The sequence below is a fragment of the Gavia stellata genome, chromosome 14, assembly GCF_030936135.1.
Source record: "Gavia stellata isolate bGavSte3 chromosome 14, bGavSte3.hap2, whole genome shotgun sequence".
Taxonomy (NCBI): Eukaryota; Metazoa; Chordata; class Aves; order Gaviiformes; family Gaviidae; genus Gavia; species Gavia stellata.
In genome coordinates, this window is record NC_082607.1 from 16,942,076 (window position 1) to 16,964,837 (window position 22,762).

Here is a 22,762-nt window from a genome sequence, read left to right on the forward strand (position 1 = left end):
TGGTGTATAAATACTCTCTTCCCACCAAGGAAATACAACGCCATAAGTAGTTGAATTTCTGGCAACTAGAGAGATGTCTTCTAGCTCTTTTATTGATTTGGGAATACTCTGTTGGATCAGCAGCAGAGCATTCTTGCCAAAGGTGGGCTAAGGGGCAACTTCTTGTACTGTTTTGTTGGATGTGCTATAAAAAGGTACTGCATGCAGGCTAATTAAGGTTTCAGTTTGGGTTTTTTGTTTGGGTTGGTTTTTGTTCTTTTTTAATATGACAAGAAACAGAGCAGACATCCTGTTTTGGAGCAAATCACTGCTACTGCCTTCTTACTAGCTGTTATCTGCTTGTTCCTTAGATCCTGGCCACTACCTGTATCTCCTTTCCACTTTCTTCTCTCCCCTGCCCGTGCCTTTTCCCTCTTTTCTCTGGTAGCACATCAACAAAGCCTGAACTAGTTGACTGAATGAAGGGTTAAATCACTGACGGTCCCTGGCTGAGACCCTACTGTGATACATAAAAGCTTTACTTGCATAGTTTTAGTTATTTGCTGAGCAGAGTTGATAATAGGATGTTTCAAGACGTGTAACTCCCTTCCTGGCAAGATCAAATGGGCCTTGAGGTAGCTCATTATGCCTCCTGAGTATATCATTGATAACAGGGACTCGGGACGTTTGTTTCAAGATAAGTGCCAAAGAACTAGTTCAAACTGACCCTTTTGTAACACTCCGAGGCCAAAGGATGGATGAGCCAATTCCATGACCATGTATGGACAACGGAAGCCCGAAGTTCAACTAGCGGACAGCGTGAGGAAGACTATGAACGACCACCGGAGGGTGAAAAGAACCTAACCCTAATTTTACTGCGCATGCTTGGACTATGCAAATGAATATCATCCACATAAGACCGCCCTTTTTAGAATTCTGATGAATATGTATGATTTTTCTGTATATGAACTGAGGTGCTTTGCTAACCCGTTGGAGCACTCGTGGTGGACAAATCCCCAGTGCTGCCCAGTGCTGTATTAAAGAATGCCTGCTTAATAACAAACTAGTTGTTATTGAGTTATTCATCTTGGAAAACCGTCCCGATCGCGGGCTCGGTACCGACTTTGTTTCATGACCTCGTAAATCTTATTAACGATGTCCACTCAGTTCCTCACTTTCAGCATCACCGCACAGGGCTTCAGCAGCAGAACTCACTCATTAGCAAGCAGTATTTTGGGCCAGTAGTGCAGGAAGTGAGCAGCAACCAATGGATGCATTTGATCACTGTGGGGGTGTTTGATTTCAAAGGCAGAGGGAAGCGTCCTGAATGCACCTAGGTCACTGTTGTGAGGGCTTTATTTTACTGCTACAAAATGCAAACAGTGCACCGCTACGTGAATTTAAATACAAGCAGACCAATCCCCCGCCCACGGCACACCCGGGCCGCGGCGCGGAGAGCACGCCGCCCCTTTCGGGAGCCTTGTCGCAGAGGAAGGGACGCCGGGCGGCCCCGGCCCCGGCTTTCCCCTTCCGCCTCGGGACAGCGCGACCGCGGCGGGAGCGGGGCCGCCGGGGTGGCCCCGCCCCGGGCAGGGCGGGCGCGGGCGGCGCCCCGCGTTACAGCGCCCTCCGGCGGCCGAGGCCGGCGGCGCCGCCCCCGCGCTGGCCGCGCCCCGCCGGGCCGGGCCGGGCGCGCCGCTGCGGGGTCCCGCAGTGCCGCCGCGCCGAGCCGCTGCGCCGGCCGGGGCCGCGCGGGGCCATGGCCACCTGGCGGCGGGACGGCCGGGTGACCGCCCTGCAGCGGCTGGGCTGCGCCGGGCTGGCGGGCGCGCTGAGCCTCAGCCTGACGGCGCCGCTGGAGCTGCTGACGGTGCTGGCGCAGGTGGGCACCTGGCACTGCCGGCGGGGGCTGCGCGGCGCCGGGCAGAGCCTGTGCCGCGCCGAGGGCGTGCGGGCCCTCTGGAAGGGGAACCTCACCGCCTGCCTGCGCCTCTTCCCCTACAGCGCGCTGCAGCTCGCCGCCTCCCGCCGGTAAGCGAGCGGCCCCGGCCCCGGCCGGGACGGGGCTCCGCGGAGAGGGGTGCGCTCTGCTCCGGCCTTTCGTGTCTCTTACAAAAGAGGGGATGGGGAGTGGAGAGCTTAGTCCGCAGGGGCACTCTGACGTCCCTGTCTCCGCCGGATGGCGAGCTGCTCCTGTGTCCCCTCTCCCCGGAGACGCGTACCCTGGCTAATAACTTCTTTCATCTAGTTTATTCAGCGCGTAGCAGCTCTTAGGGCCTGGTGATACGCCAGCCACTGCTTATGAAGTCGTAGGTGTTCTTCAAAAGGTGAAGCGTCGATAGTCTGTGAAATCTCTTCTGCTCAGCCAGGTTCCTTTAGAAATGAAGTCACGGTGCTACCCACGAATGTGACTGCATCGTCTCCTCTTTGCAACCAATTTATTTTAGTCATTTATATGCTCTCAAGTATTTATATTGTCTGTATCAAAGAAAATAACAACAAAATCACGATGCAAATCTTTTACCCTATTACGCAGTGGCTGCTATGCAAATTTGATCGGTCTTGAAGTCGGTGTGTGACATCCTTTGTTTTAAGACCTTGTTTTCCATAATACACAGACATTAAATTAAAGTAAACACTGGAAGGACTGCAGCAGGATCAACACGGAGCAGTGCTGACTGAGCTCTGCCGACCCACGCTCTTTCCTAGGATTCCCTTTTGCTGCCAGTATCTTTCAGCCCTGGAAAGGAGTGCCTGACTGTTTGCACGCACCGGCGTGTTTTGCCACTTCGAGGGTTGGGTTTCTTTCTTTTTTTTTTTTTCATTAAGGTCAGCTGTGCGCATGGTATGCACTTGACATTTCCGCCCAGCTGGGCGATGGGTTTATTCCAGTTCGTGGGCCGTGCTGGGTGGGGAGAGCCTGGGCTCAGCCCGCGCTGGCCAATCCGGCCCGCTGCGGCTCTCGCCCGGGCTGACGCCACGCAGGCTGCTGGGGTTTGTCATTCATCTGGCTGAGCAAGAGTCACCCTCCCAGCTCTGCCTGCGCCTTTTGGGAAATGATAGATGGGGCGACCGTGGAACTGGGCAGCTTTGTTGCCTCCTTCTGCTTGTAATGCACGCGGTGGTCAAACAAGGGGAGGGATAATGGCTGTGGGAAGGCAGAAACAGCGGTTTAAATGTAAATTAAAGTTGCCAGAAGAGTCAGTGTGTTGCACCAGTATAAACCAGTCGATTTTGAGAAAAATAGCTGACTTCCTTGTTTGTTCAGCTTGAAACAGTGTATTCCCTTTGCAAGGCTATAGTTTGTCTCTGGTTTGCACGGGCTGTTCTTTGGAATTACAAGTGGAAGTAGGCCACCAGGAAATTAAATAAAAGCTGCCTACACGTATTTCTTGATAACATTATTTGGGGATTTTTAAATGTATTTTCTAGTGGGAGAATGGCATATATAAAGGCAAGAAACACAAGAAGAGAAATGTTACCCGGTAACTTAAGTAAATAATAATGCCGGTTGCAGAAGGAGCTGGGCTGGGCACAGTCAGCAGCCCCAGGAGCAGCGGTGCGGGGGGAGCGGGCTGGGGAAGGGGGGGTTAGCTGACTCTGCACTCCGGCTGCGGGTGCTGCGCACAGACTCTGTCTTTCGGTGGCGGTTTTAAATGTTATCTGGGTGGTGCCTAGAGACACCCCACCACCCTCCCCACGCATTTGTGCGCACACAGGAAAATCAGGCTGTGTTGCTTTAGGGACTGTACAAGACACATCGGAAAAAAAGTTTATGCTCTTTTGCTTCTGCTTGGCTAGTCTTTCTGCTCTGGGCTCTCTCCAGGGCACGAGACAAGTAGATGCAGGGATCTGTCATGCAGTAGAAAATGCACGCTTATGTGAAAAAAAATCAACTGAGCAAGTAGTGACTTGTAAATCTTTGAAAATTATTTTGTTCTGGACATGATAATGCCATGTAGTTTAAATGTAAATCTGCTGTTTAGGCAGTTTAGTTAATGCTTCCAAAATAGAATAATATGTTTCTTTACCTCCAGTGAAGATTCTCCTCTCAAGTCCTTGTACTTGTTTCTTGCTGCTTCTGTGACACTTCTCCCTGATGCAGGAGAGCCCTGTGTACATAGAAAAGACCAATGTGTGAATTGTAGGTTAGCCTTTAAAACTCTAAGCCTCAACTTCAAAATTTCAAATTTAGACTTAACTTCCTGAGCATAATAGTGCCTGCACGTAAGTCTTCGCTATAGAAGTATCCCTGGGGACCCTCCTGCAACAGAGGAAGGTTCAGTTGTTTTCAGAAGGCCTGTGATGACGTTATCGACGTATTTCTTCTTACATGATAACTGTGACTGGGGAGTTGGACCAATGTCTCTAACTGACGTCTGATGATTAGAGAATTTCTTGCAGATATGTTTTAAGTCGTAGTCATTTCCATCCTGTAGGTGGAAATACAAATGAGGATTCTGTAACAATTAGTCTCTGTATCTTTGAAGATTTTTTCATTGTTGAATTGGTGCTCTGGACCTCCAGCGCAGGACCACAACTCGAGCTATGTGAGCTTAGTCTGTGCTGGGAACTGTGGTGCAGGTAGAGCTATGCAAGCTACCTCTAAAAAAGCTCTTTCAAGTACTGGAAGTATTTTAGCTCAGTAACACTAAAATCAAAGCAAATTGCATTTGCAGAGTTATATATTCCAGCCCCTGACTTAGTTGTTAACTAGAACTTCTGCATTTCGGCACTTCTGTGCAGAGTGGATTTACCCAAAACCTCTTTGGGCTCTTAGGCATGTTTTTTGGACCCTGCCCATGTTTGCCCGTTCACATGTTCTGTTCCACAGAGGTTTTGATGCTTGTGTGGTGTTATATATAGTAAGGTCTTGGATGAAATACGTGTTCAGGTTTCAACTCCTGCTGCTGAAGGGGCTTGTGGACAGAAGAATAATTACATAGAGAATTGTCTGCCTTATTTTTTCATGTGTTTTGTTTGTACTGTCATTAATAGTACCGCTTCTGTGTGTTTACTCTAGACTTGTTATACTTTTCACGGATGAGTTGGGTCATATCTCCCACTGGAGAGCCATCATGGCAGGGAGTCTGGCTGGCATGGTTGCAACCATCGTGACTTACCCCACTGACGTAATTAAAACACGGCTCATTGTGCAGAACCGACTGGAACCATCTTATGAAGGAATTCTTCATGCTTTTTACAAAATTTATCATCAAGAAGGACTCCTTGCACTCTATCGTGGCGTTTCACCAGCTATATTAGGTAAAATAACAATGGGGAAAAATCACCTCATTGCACATTGTTTATTGCAGCTATGTAGTGCGTTTGTTTGCTCACTTGATTTCAGAAGCAAATAGTAATATTGTTCGGTAGAAGGTATGTAGATTTACGAGGCACAACAATACTGATTACCTCTGCTGCAGCTTTATCACTTCAAACTATGACCAAGTGCGTAGCATTTTATATATGGTCAAGCGTTCGACAAAATACTCTTTTCCTTCTTACAGATGATCTAGTTGTGCTCGGATGCAAGACTTCCACCATTTAACTCTTAAAAAAATTTATATATATATATATATATACACACACATAGTGTTCCTAATTCCTATCTAGGTGTGAGAGTGTCTCCCTAGCTGTTCAGTGAAACCAGTATGAGCAGTAATATATAACTGATGTGAAAAGTGAAGATTAGTGATATTCTCTCTTTACGTGAAATGACTTTTAATTACTTACTTAACTCTCCGTAGCTTTTAAAAATGCCATTTAACTTTGAGTCCACTTTTTCACAATATGACATTATAAAAAATGCATAGTAATAATAATAATGTATAATCCCACTATAAAATTGATGAGAGCATGAAACAAACATAAGATGACAGAAGTGTCCCTCATCAGCTTGACTGAAGAGGCAATTCTGGTTACCTGTACAACTGCTAGGGTTGGGTTGGGTTGGACTGGAGAAAGAACATGTCACAAAAGAGATAACCTGGAGAAAGAGCTGACCTGTCATAAGACTAAAGCAGTTAATAATTCTGACAACATGCACATTTTAATAGGTAAATATGTGCCCCTATCAGCACATCTAGATGCTACAATATGGGTGTTTGGTGGTAAAGCAGTGACTAAAAAGTAAAGTTCTTCAAAATATTGATCTGGTTTGAGCAATGCAAGGTGTAAAATGGCAACGGCTCATCCCATTTTTCTAGGTTATGTGATGAGCAGCTCTGTTTCCTTAGTGTACAGTGTGTTGATAAACCTGTCTGGTTTGCTTTCTAGGTGCTGTCCCATTTTCTGCGGGCTCATTCTTTGTTTACATCAATCTGGACAAAATCTGGCGAGAACCCATAGTTAATTTCACGCCTCTTCAGAACTTCATAAATGGCTGTGTCGCAGCTGGCGTGGCACAGACACTTTCTTTCCCCTTTGAGACTGTCAAGAGGAAGATGCAGGTATAGAGCATTCGTGTTACTAGTTCTTTATTATAGGTGCTTGTTGCAGGAGCTTGGGACAAGACTAGCCAGATGATCATGAGTGCCACTTTTTCTCTTACAGTAGGCTACAGAGACTTTGTTTTAGGTTGATTTATTTTTGTTTTGGGTTTTTTTTTTGTTTGCTTATTTGTTTTTAAAGTCTGAAAATTATTGTTACAAGTGTGCTGTTACACTTTTAAGGTGGGTTCAAGTACTATCATGGGATATATATACACTCTCAGACTCTGTATCTTTAGCTTTATTTATTTTCTTTTTCATACCAATTCCATCAAATTCTCACAGTTTAGCATTGGCAAACCTTCAGTCAAATACAGGCATTCAGTCCTTTTGGTGGTAGGGAGGATGAATGAGATCCCTGTCATTTTCAGAGCCTGTGTGGCTGCCATTTATGCCTGACCTACGTACTGGCAACCACAAGAAACTTGCACAGCAGGTATTAAGTCTGAAGGGTCGTAAGTGTCCTCATTCTTATTTCTGACTCCTCTGGTTAACAAGTGACTTCCCAGTTGCTGGTGCTGCTGCTTTCCTGGAGCATTAGCAACACAAGAGTTACTATATCAAGTTACTATATCATTTTATATTATCTTGCTGATCCTTTCTCCTAAAGTTTAGTAGTAATGATCAAAAAAACCCCAAAACCAAACCCCACAAAACAATCACTACCCCACAGCTTCCATCCTACTGACATAATTCATTTGATGATATTGACTTTTCATTAGAACTTCATTGGTAGAGTGACAGTAAATAGCTGTCATTGTCTGGTGGCTCTCTGGCTGTGGTATATGAGGTTGTTCTTTCAGCCTAGTTCTTGGGACTGCAGATTTATGGGAAGCTTTTGTGAGCTTATAAAAAAAGCAGTTATTTGGTGTGGCAGTATTATATAGGTCCCCCTCCCCCTCATCAAGTGGTAGCCTGGTTGGTAAGTCATAAGCTAGCAAAATGTCAGTGAAACTGTGAATTCCCCTCTCCTGCTCCCCAGGTTCCCTTTTTCAGACAGGGCTCAGATCCAGTCGCACAGAAGCCTTCGTTGCCCTCTCTCCGTCTCATAACGGAGGACCTCAGCAGGAGAAGTAATGTCTTTTATTAGACCAGCTCGTGTAGCTGATGTGTCTAGAAGTCAAGCTTTAAGCTGAGGCCTTTCATCAGGTATCTCATAAAATGTCTCAGGTGAGAAAGAGATTCTGAGCATGAAAACTTGATCATTTTTTCCAGCTGTATCAGTGGGTCTAAGGAAAGCAATTACTCCTTACAAGTCCTCTTTTTCTTTATATCCTTAGGCTCACAGCAATACTGTTGCCCTAAAGAGTAAAGAAAAGAAAGGCGTTTACTGTGCCTTTTCCCTTTTAATATTTTCTGTCGATACATCAGTTACTTGAACATTCAGTTTTTGTAATCCCTTCAAAAGTAACTTTCAGTTGTAACTGGTGTGATGTTAAGTTCTGTGTCAAGCTTTGTCTTGACAGGCAAGTAGAGAAGTGGAAGAGGCCCATCTTTCATTTCCCTGCCACTAGGCTGTACTCTTTCACCAAAGGGATGCTTAAAACTTCTGACTGGCAGGTCTAGAAGTAAGAAGGGAACTGGATTTATTGCCTAAATATGTAGGAAGTAGATATGCTAAAAATACTTTGGACTGAAAAAAGACTCAACAACGGAGAGGTTTTTTCCTAATAGATGCATTGCAACAACTGAACATTGATTTTCCAAGCTTAGAGAAACACGTCCTGTTCAGTGATTTATTCTGAAGGCACAGGAGAAGGCAAAGATGTTTCAGAAGAAGTAGCTGCCTAGGTGTGAAAGCCCATAATTTGTTCAAGTCATTTCAGTGTTCTGTAGAAAACAGGGGAAAAAATACTTCTGATCACAGTTTTTCTCAGACATATTCTGATCAGCCTCCATGCAGTGATTGAGCTTTCTAGCTGATAAAAAGAGGGGTGTCCCAAAGCCTTCAGCTACCCCCGCGCCTGGTGTGAGTGCTCTGCAGTGCATGTAGGGGAATGCTGGCTTTGTTTTGAAGCTACTAACACTGGTGGTGTGTATGAAGAGGAACCCAGCACATTGCCGAGGTCAGTATCAGATTTCTCTTCCTTCCCTTCTGTCCCACTGATCTGGCAGATGGAGGTAGTATATTGCCAAAGACAACTTTTCCAGTGAACCGATTGGTGATGGGGAGCCAGGGAGTTGTAAGGCAGTCTCAGGAGTGTCAAAAACTGAGAAACTAGGACACAAGGCTGTCTTCTCTGTTTCTGGGATGGAGTACAAGCCTGAGACCAGAACATCCAGTTCAGATCTTTACCTGACACGCTAGGCAGCCGGAAGAGTTAGCTCCATCCATCTCATCTAGACAAAGCTTGAATTGTTTGCACAGACTAGAAAATGAATTCTGCTATGGGAGGAAGGATAAGGTGTTATTTTTAATCTCAGTTGTAATAATTTTGTTTAATCCTTTCTCATTTTACATACCTGAATCCTACACTTCTGACGTCAGCAGCTTCTGTCACTGACATCTGTGGGAGTAGGAGCTGACTGTCAGTGAACAATTCTTCCGCTGTGTTTTGGTGATGATTTATGATGTCAGATTTGCTCTGTAACCATGGCTTCTTCCCCCTCTGCTATTAGAATGCTCTTTATCATTTTACTTTTTTACGTTTACTTTTCTTTTTACAAAGATGCTATGTTTGCTAAATATACTAGAATGGTTTTCTTAAAAGAAATGTTAATTAATATGAGTGCGTCTTACTTAATATGTGAGTCCTCTTTGTTGTGCTTATTCTAATTTTATTCCTTTGTTTTCCTTTTTTTCACTTTGCTCCTGATTGGCATGTTAGAGAATTAAGAGGTACTGTATGCATGTTTTGACATGGAAATACAGCTTTTGTTGTGCATCTGTAGAAGGGGATTAGTGAAGGAGAGGGTTCTTCAAAGGGATGTTCTATGTCAACTGCTTTCCTGTCTCACTCTTATACTTTATCAGCTTCTGAACATAAACTTACTGATCTTTATATCCTTCTGACTGTTTCTTATTCTTGGCTTTCTTTCCTTATCCCACAATATCATGTTCTTTGTTAAATCCAGTATCTAAGTGATATTCAAGTACTACTTTTACCTTGCAGACTTATTTAAGTGCAAGAACACTTTTGACTTTTTCTTTTTTCATTTTTTTTTTTTTAATCCTTAAGCAGGGAAATACCTGCCTATGAATGAGTCTGGGTCTAAGGGAAGCACTGGTAATATGTTTCCATTTCCCCACATCATCTTTTTGCCTATGATGACCTTCATAAGTGCATATTGGACTGAGGTCTGGCATTTCAGTAAGGGAAGATGAATTTAGAGCTGTTATATGTCGTACAGAAGATTATTATTAGAATGACACCGATCCCAGGCTATGCGTAGAACTGAAAATCTACAAACATGTAAATGGTCAGCACAAACCTAATACCCAAGTTTGGCAGTTCCTTCTGTGCACATGACCCTCAGAGGTAGGCTCAGATACCCCTGGCTGGCACTTCTCAGCCTTCGTTCCAAATTGACCTGTGACTTTGGTAGTTTTGTTAGGCAAAACGCACAAAGATGACCCTGAAGTTCCACAGATAACTCCATCGACTGTACAGGACTACTCACCTGCTTATGTGAACAAACTTTGCATGGATTGCAGAAGCTCATTCCTGTCCCCATATTTTGATGGTATAATTTGTTTTCATTTCTGTGACTAAAGCTTGTCTGAAACTCTCCTTCGCCAGTAAATGCCTCTCACGTATAGCTTTACCACCAAACCCTTGTAATATAGAATAAGCATACTTTTAGTATACTGCGGGATTCAGCACATTTTTGGTGTCGACTGCAGAGCATCCTCAAGTTGTGAGGACATCTCTCTGGGGAAAGCATCATTCAGTAGTGATGTTTCTGTTTTAAAATCTAGGCTTCGAATTCCCTCTTCTGCCATAAACAAACAGGCTCACTGTTCTTGGTTAGTGTAGACTGTTGCAATGCATCACCCAAGAAGCAACCTGTTTTCAGTGACAAAAGTGAATCGGTTACGCCTCGGCTGCCTATAAATCTGCATTGTGTTTTGGGTTTTTTTTGTTGGGTTTTTTTTGGTTCTTTGGAACACAAGATGCTCTGCAAGTGTGAAATCTGTTGTAAATGATGTAAATGCTATAAGTTCTTAGTAACCTGGAGAAAACTAAGCAGTCATTCCCTTTGTGAGGTAGCCTGTTTAAAGTAAATGCAATCTTGTGCCCTGTTGGCAGACTTCTAGTCTGAAGTCAGTTAAAGGAGATACTGAAGTCTCTTCTTAAAAGTAGTACTGTTATTTAAATATTTATTTTAAAATAGTCCCCTATCTATGTTCTTTGCATGGTGAAAGTCTAGCAAGAACCCAGCGGCTGGGTTATAAGCAACGCTTTGGAAAAGAAAATGATAAATTTTTGCTAGAAAAGCACCTTCTCCCTGTTGGAATGAGGAGACAGTGCTCCTGCGTTGCTTAAACATGAGCAGCTTGCAAAGTGTGCTCTGTCATTGGAGATGGTCACTGGTGCTGGCATGGCAGCCTCTGAAAGCCTTCAAGCTGTGGTGTCCCTGCTGTTTGTGAGATCTGTGTTCTTGTCAGCTGGGAATATGAAAGTTATTGGAGTCATGACCCGGTTTAAAAATAAGAAATCCTTTTTAGGTCATGTGGTTCACACGACATCTCGAAAGCATACGTGCTCTGAGACTTCATGCAGGGAGACCCTTTAATAGTGAACGGCATGGGAGCCTGAGCCTTGAAAATTTTCAGAGGTGGAGCCATTTCACCACACAGAGTGGCAAATTCCATAGTGTGGAAGAAAATAAGGACCACTATTACTCCTTTTAGTCTGATTTCCTGTGGAAGTAAGGCTTTTATGGTTGCTAGCTGTCTGTCCTTGCCCCCAATGACTTTTGATCCTGCTGTCTAACTTCAACTAAACTTGACAGAGGAGTGGAGGTTTAAGAGATACCAACTTCTTCCAAGTTTTGTGAAAACAAGTGCACAGATAGAGACAAAACTCCAAAAATATTTCACCTGAGGGGGAGGCTGCAGTGTGAGCTCTTACTTTTCTTACTTCTTCTCCCTGTGATCTCACGCTCCCCTTCTTGCTGCTAGGGTTCAGGCATCAGCCAGGACCCCATGCCCTGGGTGGTACTTGAACTTGGGACCAGCCTGGCTCCTCTGATTATTATCAAATAGGTAATAGACATCAGAGTCTGATTTGGTAAAATTCCTTCCTTCCTTCTCTTTTTCCCTATGTCTAAATGCTTTGAGCTACCAGCATTTTTCATTGTTTCATTGATGTTGCTATAAAGATGCTTTATACCACTTTCTCTGAGGCTGTTGCGGAACGGTGCCCTACTGCTTTGGGAAGTACTTGGTCCAGTAAATGGTTGAGACAATGCCTGAAAAAAGCTACTCAGCGTAACATGGGCTTTGTCTTCTGTAACAGCCTAGATCAGCTTTTGTGCTTCTGAACAAACCTCAGAAGCATTTCTCTTAGATCCGCAGACTTCCACAGGAGAGAATCATGAAGACTCACTGCCTGTGAAGTTGAAACACTGAACAGTGCCAGTGGAAAAACTGGATAAGAGGGAAAAATCGTAAATCAAGAATCGGAAGCAGAACTGGGCTGATCTAACAGTCAGGTCTGCCTTGTGACAGCTTGTGCTACATCTAGTGATTTTTAACCCTGTTCATCCAAGGAGCTGTGGTGTGATAAGTATGTAATGCTCTCTCTGAGGTGGATTACAGCAGTAGCTTAGCACTGCAGCACAGCGGTCTGCCAAAGAAAAGCAGGAAGACACACTGTACCCATTTGAAATGCAGGAGACCTGAGGGAGGGCAGAACGCAATTCTCTCCGAATGATTTTCCCAGACACTGAAGTGGCCGCCACGCTCCCAGTCCTAGATTTGATAGTGCCAGCTGAGCATGGCTGCCAGCCTCTTACAGCCTCACAGCTCTGCAATCAGTCTGGTATAAGCAAGAGCCCTTTAATCTGCTTTGGGGCACATCAGATGGGTTAACTCAGCCCACTTTTTTAAACTCAGTAAGCTCACCCAGCTGACGTGGCCTGATGCGGGTTAGGGTACGCTGCTGTGCCCACACAACTACTATAGCCTTAATTTTCAGCGGGGAGACAGTCATGTCACTGTTACCCCTAACATGAATACTTTTGCATCACTTATACAGGGGAGCCTTGTATCCATTTGTCTGTGCTTAGAACGATGTGCCTGTGATGTGTAAGGTGATTAATTATGCAAAATACTCCATAAACAGGAGCTAAAACATTATGAACACTCTCATCTTTTATATCTGATTTATTTTGATTTGGTGTAATTCCTTACTTTGTCCGCGTAAGGCCAATGGAAATACGTCCTCTGTAAAGCTCCAATCCTGTACAACGTTAATTTTCTCCTCAGTTCCTATACAGACAGCAGGAGATGCGGGAACTAGCGTTGTTGTTCACTGTGTGAAGTGTGGGACCAAGCTAGTCTGCCTAAGGATTTGCACCATTAAATAAACTAGTGTTAATATGCATGAAAATGGTGCACCCATTTGAAAGGATTGAGCTGAACCATCGGGAGGCATTCAGAAACCACCCAGAGGTGTCCATGCAAGGGGTTTGCACTGCCTTGGGGAAAAAGACCTCTATATTCCATATCAAAGATGTCTTCATCCCGCAGGTGTTACAAGGAGGGAAAGCTCAGGCTCAGTGGCAAAGGAGGGATTCGGCAACAAACCGTGAAGCCTCAGCTGAGAGTCAAACGTGCGAGCAAGCAGTAAACTGTTTTGCTCGCTCGGTGCCATTGATCTCAGAAAGGCGCGATGATTTGGCCCCAGTTCAGGTTACAGAGGAAAGGACAACATGTTCCTAGAGTGCAGGAAGCTGGAGGTCAGCTGCTCAGCTGTGCTCCTCTGGAACCGATTGCCTCCTGACAGCTTGTCATCATTTACCTTCCTACATGCCTGAATACCTTTGGTGGACTTTAGCCATGCGTAAGTCAGCATTACCAAACCACTGACAAAGAAAAGACAATGACTACCAAGTAAGGCCTCCAGGAGAAAGGATTAATTAGCCCAAGAGAATGCATGCTTTTTTCCCCAATATTAATACTTATTCACATTTTAATTCTTCCTTATTTGAGTGGAATGAAATACTCTTTCCAGCATTCAGCCTTCTCTTGAGTGAAATTCCTGTTGACTGTAGTGGCATTAGTTTGAATGAAAACTGCAATCTTTGTCCCTCAGTTTCCTTTGCACTACAGTTACGCTTGCCTGTTGCATGTGTCCTTATTAACCCAGACCGTAAAGACTTCTTATTTTAGCGTCCAGATTAAGAGCGTGAACTCTTGAGCTGTGTTGTAAAGTGCCTTCCTGTGCTGTTTTTTTTTTAATTGATCAGAAGTGTAGGACACCTGAATCTGTTGAAAATATATAAATAACAAGCAGTTTTACTATACCTATAGCATACCACCTATGGCATACATTACTATACCATACCACCTATGGCAGCTATTCACTGTTAGTTGATCTTTCATACTCTGTGCCAACAGTACTGCATACTCAAAAAAGAAATAAATAGCAAATCTTTGTACCAACAAACTTTATGAACAGGGACGGGGGGAAAAAAGTGCATGAACTGAGAGGGAAGTATTTCCAAATAGTCTCCGATAGATGTAAATTCAGATAGTTCCAAACCAAAATGTCCTACAGCGCAAGTGGGAATTTTGTATCTGCACAGCCCTGGGCACAGGCTCAAGTGGCCTAAGCACCGCGTCTGCCATTTCCTGACCTGGTGGTCTCTGCTTGGTCCCTGTGTGGCTGCTGTGAGCCTTGGAAAGATGAAAGTGATTGATCTTTTGATGGGCATGGTTCCCACTGCAGCTGCGGTGAACTACATCCATCCTTCAGTCCTAAGAGGAGGAGGAGGAGAGGGGCTGGGGAAGGTCATTGAAGGGGAAATCTTTATAAGGATCTGTGAGATTAGTTCCCAAAATGGGACTATGTTGTTCTGGCAGTCACCTCGTGATGTAGACTATGGGAGGAATCGTGTCTGAAGAGTCTTCATGTAACAATTAACTTCAACAATTAACTTGGGTTTTGTCATGACACTTCACCCTTATTTAAATATCTTGTTTATATTAAAAATGTGAGTGCAGGTAGGTTTGGTTTTTTTATACATGTCTCTCTCTCTTGGGTTTAGATTGTCAAAATAGAAGAGAGTACTAACTTTGGCGATGTATCGCAGTGGCTTAGTAGGCTCACTGGCCTCTGGATACTCAAAGACTGTGTTTGTGAGGGAGCAGATGGAGCCAGTTCTGCATTTGATGTGCTTTAATCATTTAGAGAACCCATTGTCCATCAGAGGTAAAAGGATTAGCAACTTAGCCCCGCTACTACTATGACTAACAACTTGGCACTCCGTTATCAGCGCAATGAGCTGTACTGTATCTCCAGCCTTCTGCAGTATGAGACAGCCGTAACTGGGGGAGGGAGGAAGTCTTTAAAAATGTTCATAACAAGCAGGTTTCCATGCAGCAGCCCATAGTGTCAAGGGGTGTCAAAAGAAAGGAATTCAAGCTGCGTTGAGATGCATGGCATGAAACGTCTCTGTCATAAACCTGGTCTTTTTGGTGTGAGATTAGCTGTTTGGTTTGTATGTCACAGTAGGTTTCTGCAAAAAAGGTAGAGAAACTAGTTTGATCTGTTTGGTTACTTCCATTTTCTGGCTCTGGTGCCATAGGGCGGTTGCGAGGATTGCGGTGTTGTAGACATGCTTAGATGATGCAGAACCACCCAAAACCCACAGCTATTTTTTTTCATTAAAAACAGTGCCAATGAAATGCCTTCCTAATTTTTTTCTTTTATTAACACGTTTTAACTTTGTTTAGCTGTGTTCCAAAATACTGAAGTCTTAACTACACGCTGATACAGTTTTTATTTTTCCTTTTGCAGTAGGTGATTCTGAGATTCTGGGCACAATTCTCATTTAAATACTGCGTCTAGGACCCTAGACACATACTGCTCCTGTAAGCAGAAAGACTGGCAAAGCATACTTCACCCCACAGACTGAAATCTTGAAAATGGCTGTAACCGTGGTGAATGTTACTATAAATAATCTTCCAGTAAATCTCTTAAGAGGTCAATGTCTGTGGGCAAATTAGAAATCTGGGGGGTTGACTTACCTGTTCCTTTTTAACTGCCTTCTGGATGTGTTTACTGTGTGCGGAATCTTATTGAAACCTGCAGCGTGCTTGTCACCTGTCTTGGTGTTATAGGCAGGAGTACTGTAATCAAAACCCTTTGATATGTATCTTTGCAATGTATACAGTAACGAAGAGGATTAAGTCAAACTCATGCAGTTAATTCTGGCAGGTCATGCCCTGCCTACCACAAAGGGACTTAAAAAGGAAGGGAATTGCATGTTAGCAACATTCCTGCTTTCCTGAAGCATTATAGAAACCTGTCCCTCTTCACTGCTTGGCTGCCTGTAACTTCGTTTACCAAAAAAAGCTCGTGGAAACTGGCTGACAGTCCAGAAAGCAGAACAGGGTTTTGAATCCAGCTCTCCTATGACAGCTGTTGCATTTTTAAGGATACGTTCATCATTTGGGTGCTCTTCTAAGCATCTCCGGTGCTAATATCACCATTCTTAGTTGAACTGGTCCCTGAAGTCTCAGCTGCAGCACTCAGCATCTTCTACAGTACAGTCATGAGAGTCTTTGTGCAGGAATTTCTCAAGTACTGTGGATTAAGGCTTGAAAAATTAGTTCTCTCTTTTTCACTGTTAGATTTAGCTATTGCTTTTTAAACCCTTACACCCCTTAAGTAACAGAGCCAAGCAGACAACTGAGCTTCCTTGTAGCAAATGAGTTGTCGTTACTTTGAACTACCTGCAAAGGCAGGGCTGGTAATGCTGTAAAATCACAGCAGTTAAATCCCGTAACGTCTGCCTCTCTGAGTCCTGAAACAGGAAGCTGTGGGAGCTTGCACCACCGTTAGGAATTGTGGAAACAGCTGTAGCCCCATGGAGTTAGCAAGGCCGATGTAGACACAAAGGGGATGAGCAATTAGAACAGTTGAAATACTTTCTCCCCCACAGATGTGATCACTCTCTTACAAATCAGATACACTGTTGAGAAAGTTCAGAGAGAAACAAATGCTTCTGTTCTCTCCTCCTTAAAGTGTAAAAGACCGTGGATTAAATCCTCAACCCTACTCCGGTCTGGGGTAAAAGACCCGGGACATGATAAAGGGGATCCAGAAGACAACAAATCAGGATGTAGTGGAAGCCTATTGCCTTCTGTCTCAGTGCAGACAGCTACTTTCCCAAAATCACCTCGCAAAGACGTCTTAAAAGGAAGCTGTATGGTTTTACCTGTTACCTGCCATCAGAAGTATTTCACGTGCATTTCAATCATGCGCAAAAAAAGTGATAAAAAAAATCATATGTGATTTTTTTGTAGATAAAGACGACTATGCAGTTAGTGTGTGGGGTGATTAGGGGTTTTTTGTTAGCTTCTAAATTTTAGCAGTAGACCTGCCAGTAATGCAAGAGGATGCAACAGCACTAAAACTATTTGATTAGCAACTTCTCTTATATACCTGGAGCATGAGTTTTGATCTGTTTCCATTTCCAGCATCAAAGTTGCCAAGTATTTGAAATACTATAGCTGAGGCATCTAGAAAATGTCATCACCACTTGTCAGTTTATGAGAGGCTTGTCATAGGCTTAGCAGCTCTGAGAAGCTGTAGGTTAGTCTGCCCAAGGAGGGAGAAAATGCTACACCCCATGGTGTTTCAGATCAATGAGGGGATAATGATACCCATAGTCACCAATCAGTTAACTTGTACAAGTCCCATTTTTATCAAACTTCTGCCCTGTGGTGATCAGCTTGCACGCGCAAGTCATCAACCTGTGTCCTGGGATCCCCACACACTCCTGACTGAGAAGTGTCACTTGCCATATGTTTGAGTGAAACCCTGATTTGCCAATGCAAAATAAACCCATGGCTGCATGTGCACAGATGGATGAGGATGGGATTATTCAAGGTCAGGTTATCCTGTCTGTGCTAACGCAGTGGGAGATTAATGAAGGAAGGATTTTGCTGTTAAAAATGACCCACTATACTTCCTCCATGTGAACAGACGCTGTCCATACTGCAGCTGGAAATGCAGCTGCAGTCCTGCAGGATGCTCCCAAGCTAACTGTAACCAGCCCGGATCAACTGACCGTATAGCAAAAGATAAGAGAGCACAGGCACCAGCTGCTCACCTGCAGCCCTTGGTGGGCCTGTACAGCCTGGGCTGAAGTCTCTGTCCTTCCCTTTCTGCTGTGCTGTCGCTACTCAACCTGTAGTACAGTTTGCCCTTCTCGTTGTAGTGTGGACACAGCCTCAGCAGCCAGAGCGAAGTAAGCGCACTCTTCTTTTTGATCAGAATTACAGGAAGGCAGTGTGGCATCTGGGGCCAGCCCCAAGCTTCCCTCTCATAGGTGCTCCCCTGCCAAGCGATGTGAAGTACCTCTCCCCAGACCTGAGCAGCTGGCAGGCGCGGGGCTGATGCGTTATGCAGCTCTGGTTTGGATGGTTTGTCTTTGCAAGGGTGGGATTTATTTCTAGTAGTGGCATGGCACAAAAGGAAGTGCTGCGTGAAATTACCGCTCTCTTTCGTACCTATCAGAGAGTGAATTCCCTTCCTTTTTAGTTTTTATTTCAAGGCAAAATAGCTGATTCTTTTGGAAGAAGAAGATTCTTCTGACGGAAGAATCCAGATTAGTCTGTTGAAACCTGGCATTAAGTGTTCCATATGTACCAGAATGGAGGAAATAATTATCTTTAATTACTTTGGTTTTCCTTTGCTTGTTCTAAATCCCCCTGGGTGTCTCTTGAACAGGCACAGAGTCCTTGGCTTCCCCACTATGGAGCAGTTGATGTCCATTTTACTGGCATGGCTGACTGTTTCCGCCAAACTGTGAAGAACAAAGGTGTGCTTGGACTTTGGAGTGGACTCACACCCAGTCTGCTCAAGGTGAGGTTTTGCTTTCATCCCAATCAAAGACTATCCTGAAGTAATCAAGACACACTTTTGGACATTTGGGATTATAAAGCTTATGATGTGCCTCCATACTTATTAGCAGCTTATAGATGACAGAGTCCGTGACAGAACAGGTATAACCTCAGGCAAGTTATAAACCAGCTTTGGAACTTGGTTTGGTCATATTTCCGCAAATGTAAGCTTGGCTTCTGGATGTCACTACTTTCAAGTTCATTTGAATGTCCTTAGAGAAGGGAGTGCTGCACACACACGAGTCAAGGTATGGATGGGGGATTGCAAGTGATCCACTTGCAACAGCTAAACAAGTTCTACTTCTCAGCTGAGCTCCAACTTGACATGCTGTACCAAGCTGTAAAGAAAATCACGCTTGTATAAGCCGCTTCCCCAGAAGTCGAAAGTAGTACTTTTGACCAGCTATTTAATGCATGTGTGTTGGTTACTATGGCCCTTGCTGAGTTGAAAGCATGAAATACAGCACGGTAGCTTAAACACAAGGTAATTTAGTTTACATAAATACATTTTATAGCGGAGCAGTGAGCATTACCTACACGGAGTACTACAGGTCAGCTAATGAGTGGTAATTGCGTGACAATGTGATTGATTATGATGGCCTGCCTGTGCCTGGCCCTGCCTTGGCTGGTATAAAGCCCAATGGCACCAGAGCTGCTGATTCTGCATGGGGCAAAAGAAGAAAATTGTTCAGTCACTCTGCTGTTATGTAGAATAAATCCCACATTTCCTACCGGGATTTGCTGAGGTTGCTTAGGATTTGCTTAGGTATTTGACAGGTTGTGATAATCTATAGGCTAGCACAAACCTCGTTCCTCACAATATTGTTGTAATTAGTTATGTACCAATAATAAACTCCGACTTTTAGCATGCTGAAGGTGCCAGCATAGTTTGAGGTGAGACTCTGTTTTTATATAAATGAGCACAGCTCTATTAGCAGATCAGATCAGATTTGAAGTCCTAGAAGTTCCCTTTCTTAAAACGTCTAAGCTAAGAATGCTACTAGTCAGTCTAATATTGCTTTTTTATCTTATGTTCCTTTTTTTAATTTGTTTTATCAGATTGTCCCATACTTTGGTGTTATGTTTAGCACCTTTGAATTCTGCAAGCGGGTCTGTCTGTACAGAAACGGTTATATTGAATCTCCTTTAAATTACAAGCTAACTCCCGGTGTGGACCAGAGTTTACAGCCACAAGAACTGAGAGAATTAAAGCTCCTCCGAAGGGAAAATTTTGAGTCAAGGAAATCAGCTCTTGAAAACTGACATCAGTGTCCACTGCAGATATACACGCTACCTTTCTTAAGGAACTTTGCAAGAAAGTCATGCTGAACTACGGGTACCAGCGTCTCAGCGGATTGCATGGGTTTAGTACTGAGACATCAGTGCCAGGAATGAATGAATCTTGTATCTCATTTGCTGAATGGATATAAACAATATGAATAGCAAGCATATACTGAAGAGGAGAGATGCAACTAGTTTGAAAACACTGTGCTATTGGAACTTGAAATTACATTATTCTAGGTGCTTTTCAATACTGAATAGCCATTTTGAGATAAAACCAGAAAGGCAAGAGAACTGAGATGAGAGTATAAATTGTATCTTCAAAAATATTAAGAAAATTCAAATGGATTTTTTTTTAAGTAATCTGAGATACTGAGTCAGCCAAAAATGATAAACAGACTAGAATACATACAACATGCAAGAATTTCTACTGACATATCTTTTTTTTAGTGGTACAGTGTGGACGTGACAATCTGCGGATGAATTAGAATTAGTCTCAGTTCAGTCACACTCCAGAATCCGCCCTTCAGTTTTTGAGACTTACTTGAGAATAATAATTTTGTATGAATCTTTGGTGTAAAGACGAAAATATGCTGCTACAACTGTGCTTTTGCTCGGAGAGGATTGTAATGTGCAAAATGAACTGTAATACACTGGAATGACAATCTTGCAAACTTAAGTGCATACTAGAAAATCTTCCCCCCTTTCTCCTGTGTTGTTACTGCATGTACGTGAATTATTTCAGGCTTTGAAAAACAGTTTTCCTGAAGTTCTCTAACTGAAATATTTCCTGAAAAATGTGGTTCTTAAATGTGTTAGATATTGCAGAGCCACAAGCCTTGTCACATTGTTTTGGTATTCTTAGAGCACTATTTTTATATTAAACTACTTTTTAGTTCCCATGCACAGACCCAGGCCTACTGTGCACTGTGTTGCTCAGAACTTGCCAGCAGAATAGCACTGTGCACACAGCCTGTGATTTTTCCACTTTAACTGCCATGATCCAGGAGCCACAGGTAGTTTCTGTAGTTAGGAACCTCTCTGCGAGACCACTAGGTTATTGCCAGTGCCAAGGTAATCAATACACCTCTGACCAGCCTAGGGAGCTTTTGGGCAATAAAAGATCATCTTGGTATTATACCTGAGGACCTGCAGTATAGCTCCGGTTCCTTTTTAGAAGTACAGCTATGGAACAGCCCCATCCTAGTGCCTTCTGATAGAAAACCTTGAACCCCGTGTTCACGTGCGAAGGCGGCTCTGCCCTCTGCGGCATGTCCCACCAGCCTTGGCTGTGGCAATGTGTGAATCGGAGCAGCTCGGTAAGGCGTCTGCATGCCAGCTGTGCTCCTGCCCTAGCTGCTGCAGCCTGGGCTCAGCACAGGACTTGCCTGCTGGTTTACACAGCTTTTTGTGTGTGTTTTTGTACCATTTATGTTCCTGCGGGGTGGAAATAAGTAAATCTCAGAAACTGCTTGGTTAGGCCAGGTCACAGCGGGATGAGGTAATGGCAGATCGATGCAGGAGCAGTCTGTGACTATGGAGAGAGATTTGCAGAAAGAATTGGGGTAATTGTAAGGCCTGCCTTGCGCCTAGAACTCAATGTTGATGTAGCCTACAGCTGAGGTCTTACAGTATCTCTCTTACTGGGCTTTCTCAGTTCTGCTGCAGTGATGCTTCATACTGGTTTTCTTCTCAGAGAAGAAATGCAAGCATTGATACCAAAAATTAAGATGGTAGAGAGCAGATCTGGTGGCTCGTGCATCACGCTGAGGCTGTAAGTGCTTTTCGCTCTCTAATCAACCTGCCTGGTGAACATGTTTCTCCTTGCCTCAGTTTCCCCATCTGCACAGTGCAGGTAATAATACTGAGACTTATTTGAGACGTATGAATAAGGAGATGTGACTTGTGAGCGCTTTGGGGAGGAATGGATTTCTAAAGAGTGCCCTTACCTTGTGCAAGCATACCTGAATGTGTTTTACTAATGTTGTATTTCTAAATAGATTTTAAAGATTGAGTGATGGGTGCATACGCATGTCTGATCAGCTCTTCAGACCTGGTAAGAGTCAAGTGAGTCAAAAAGTTACCTCTAACTTGTTTCTGATATGCTAATAACACCTTTGTATTGTAACGTACTCCTCTGACCTACAAATCACTTACTAACCCTTTATCAACCAAGCCTCTACGTTGCATAATCACATCTATGCATGAGAAATCCCCCAAAAGGTAATACTAAAATATTTAAGACAGCAGTGAAGCAAAGTGCTTCAGCAGTGGATCACTAACATGTAAAATGGTGTATGATCATGAAGAACCAGGTGACAGCAAGGCTGAATCGCAGAGACAACTCTTAGGTAGGTGAACTGTAACTCATATGACGTTTGGATGCAGCCATGCAATAGAGGTGGAAGGTGGTACGTGGTGGGGTGTCTGTCTGTCTGAGCATCACGCCGTGGTGGGGTGTCTGTCTGAGCATCTCACCGTGGTGGGGTGTCTGTCTGTCTGAGCATCTCGCCGTGGTGGGGTGTCTGTCTGAGCATCTCGCCGTGGTGGGGTGTCTGTCTGTCTGAGCATCTCGCCGTGGTGGGGTGTCTGTCTGTCTGAGCATCTCGCCGTGGTGGGGTGTCTGTCTGAGCATCTCGCCGTGGTGGGGTGTCTGTCCGAGCATCTCGCTGTGGTGGGGTGTATGTCTGAGCATCTCGTCGCAGCTGAGCTCAGCGGTGTGGTTGATGGAGGGAGTCCGTAGATACTTCGAGCTCTGTGACTCCCGGGGCATCGCGTACGCGGGGGGTAGTAACGGGAGAGGTCTTGAGCGGGGGTCTCAGCTGAGGTGCAGTGAGAGCGGGCGGTCAGCCCTGGTCCTGTACATGGCCGAAGATTAAACAGACTCTGAGCCTCCCCCGTTCCTGCCTAACCCTTCCTGCTGTCTGCC

General features: G+C 44.2%; 1 protein-coding gene across 1 annotated transcript; it reads left to right on the top strand.

Annotated features, from left to right (window-relative positions):
- The first annotated feature begins 1,738 nt into the window (after positions 1 to 1,738).
- On the top strand, positions 1,739 to 21,139 carry SLC25A43 (solute carrier family 25 member 43). Its single transcript, XM_059824467.1, has 5 exons — positions 1,739 to 2,010; positions 5,003 to 5,244; positions 6,259 to 6,431; positions 18,380 to 18,514; positions 19,612 to 21,139. Exons 1-5 carry the CDS (start codon positions 1,739 to 1,741, stop codon positions 19,813 to 19,815), a joined length of 1,026 nt encoding a protein of 341 aa, XP_059680450.1. The 3' UTR covers positions 19,816 to 21,139.
- The last annotated feature ends 1,623 nt before the right edge of the window (positions 21,140 to 22,762 follow it).

What these genes read in the sequence shown, in the direction of transcription:
- SLC25A43 (XM_059824467.1), top strand. Translation starts at nt 1,739, where the DNA reads ATGGCCACCTGGCGGCGGGACGGCCGGGTGACCGCCCTGCAGCGGCTG. An exon ending in CGTTTCACCAGCTATATTAG is followed by an intron (nt 5,245 to 6,258) that starts GTAAAATAACAA and finishes TTTGCTTTCTAG; the next exon opens with GTGCTGTCCCATTTTCTGCG. An exon ending in CTGTCAAGAGGAAGATGCAG is followed by an intron (nt 6,432 to 18,379) that starts GTATAGAGCATT and finishes TCTCTTGAACAG; the next exon opens with GCACAGAGTCCTTGGCTTCC.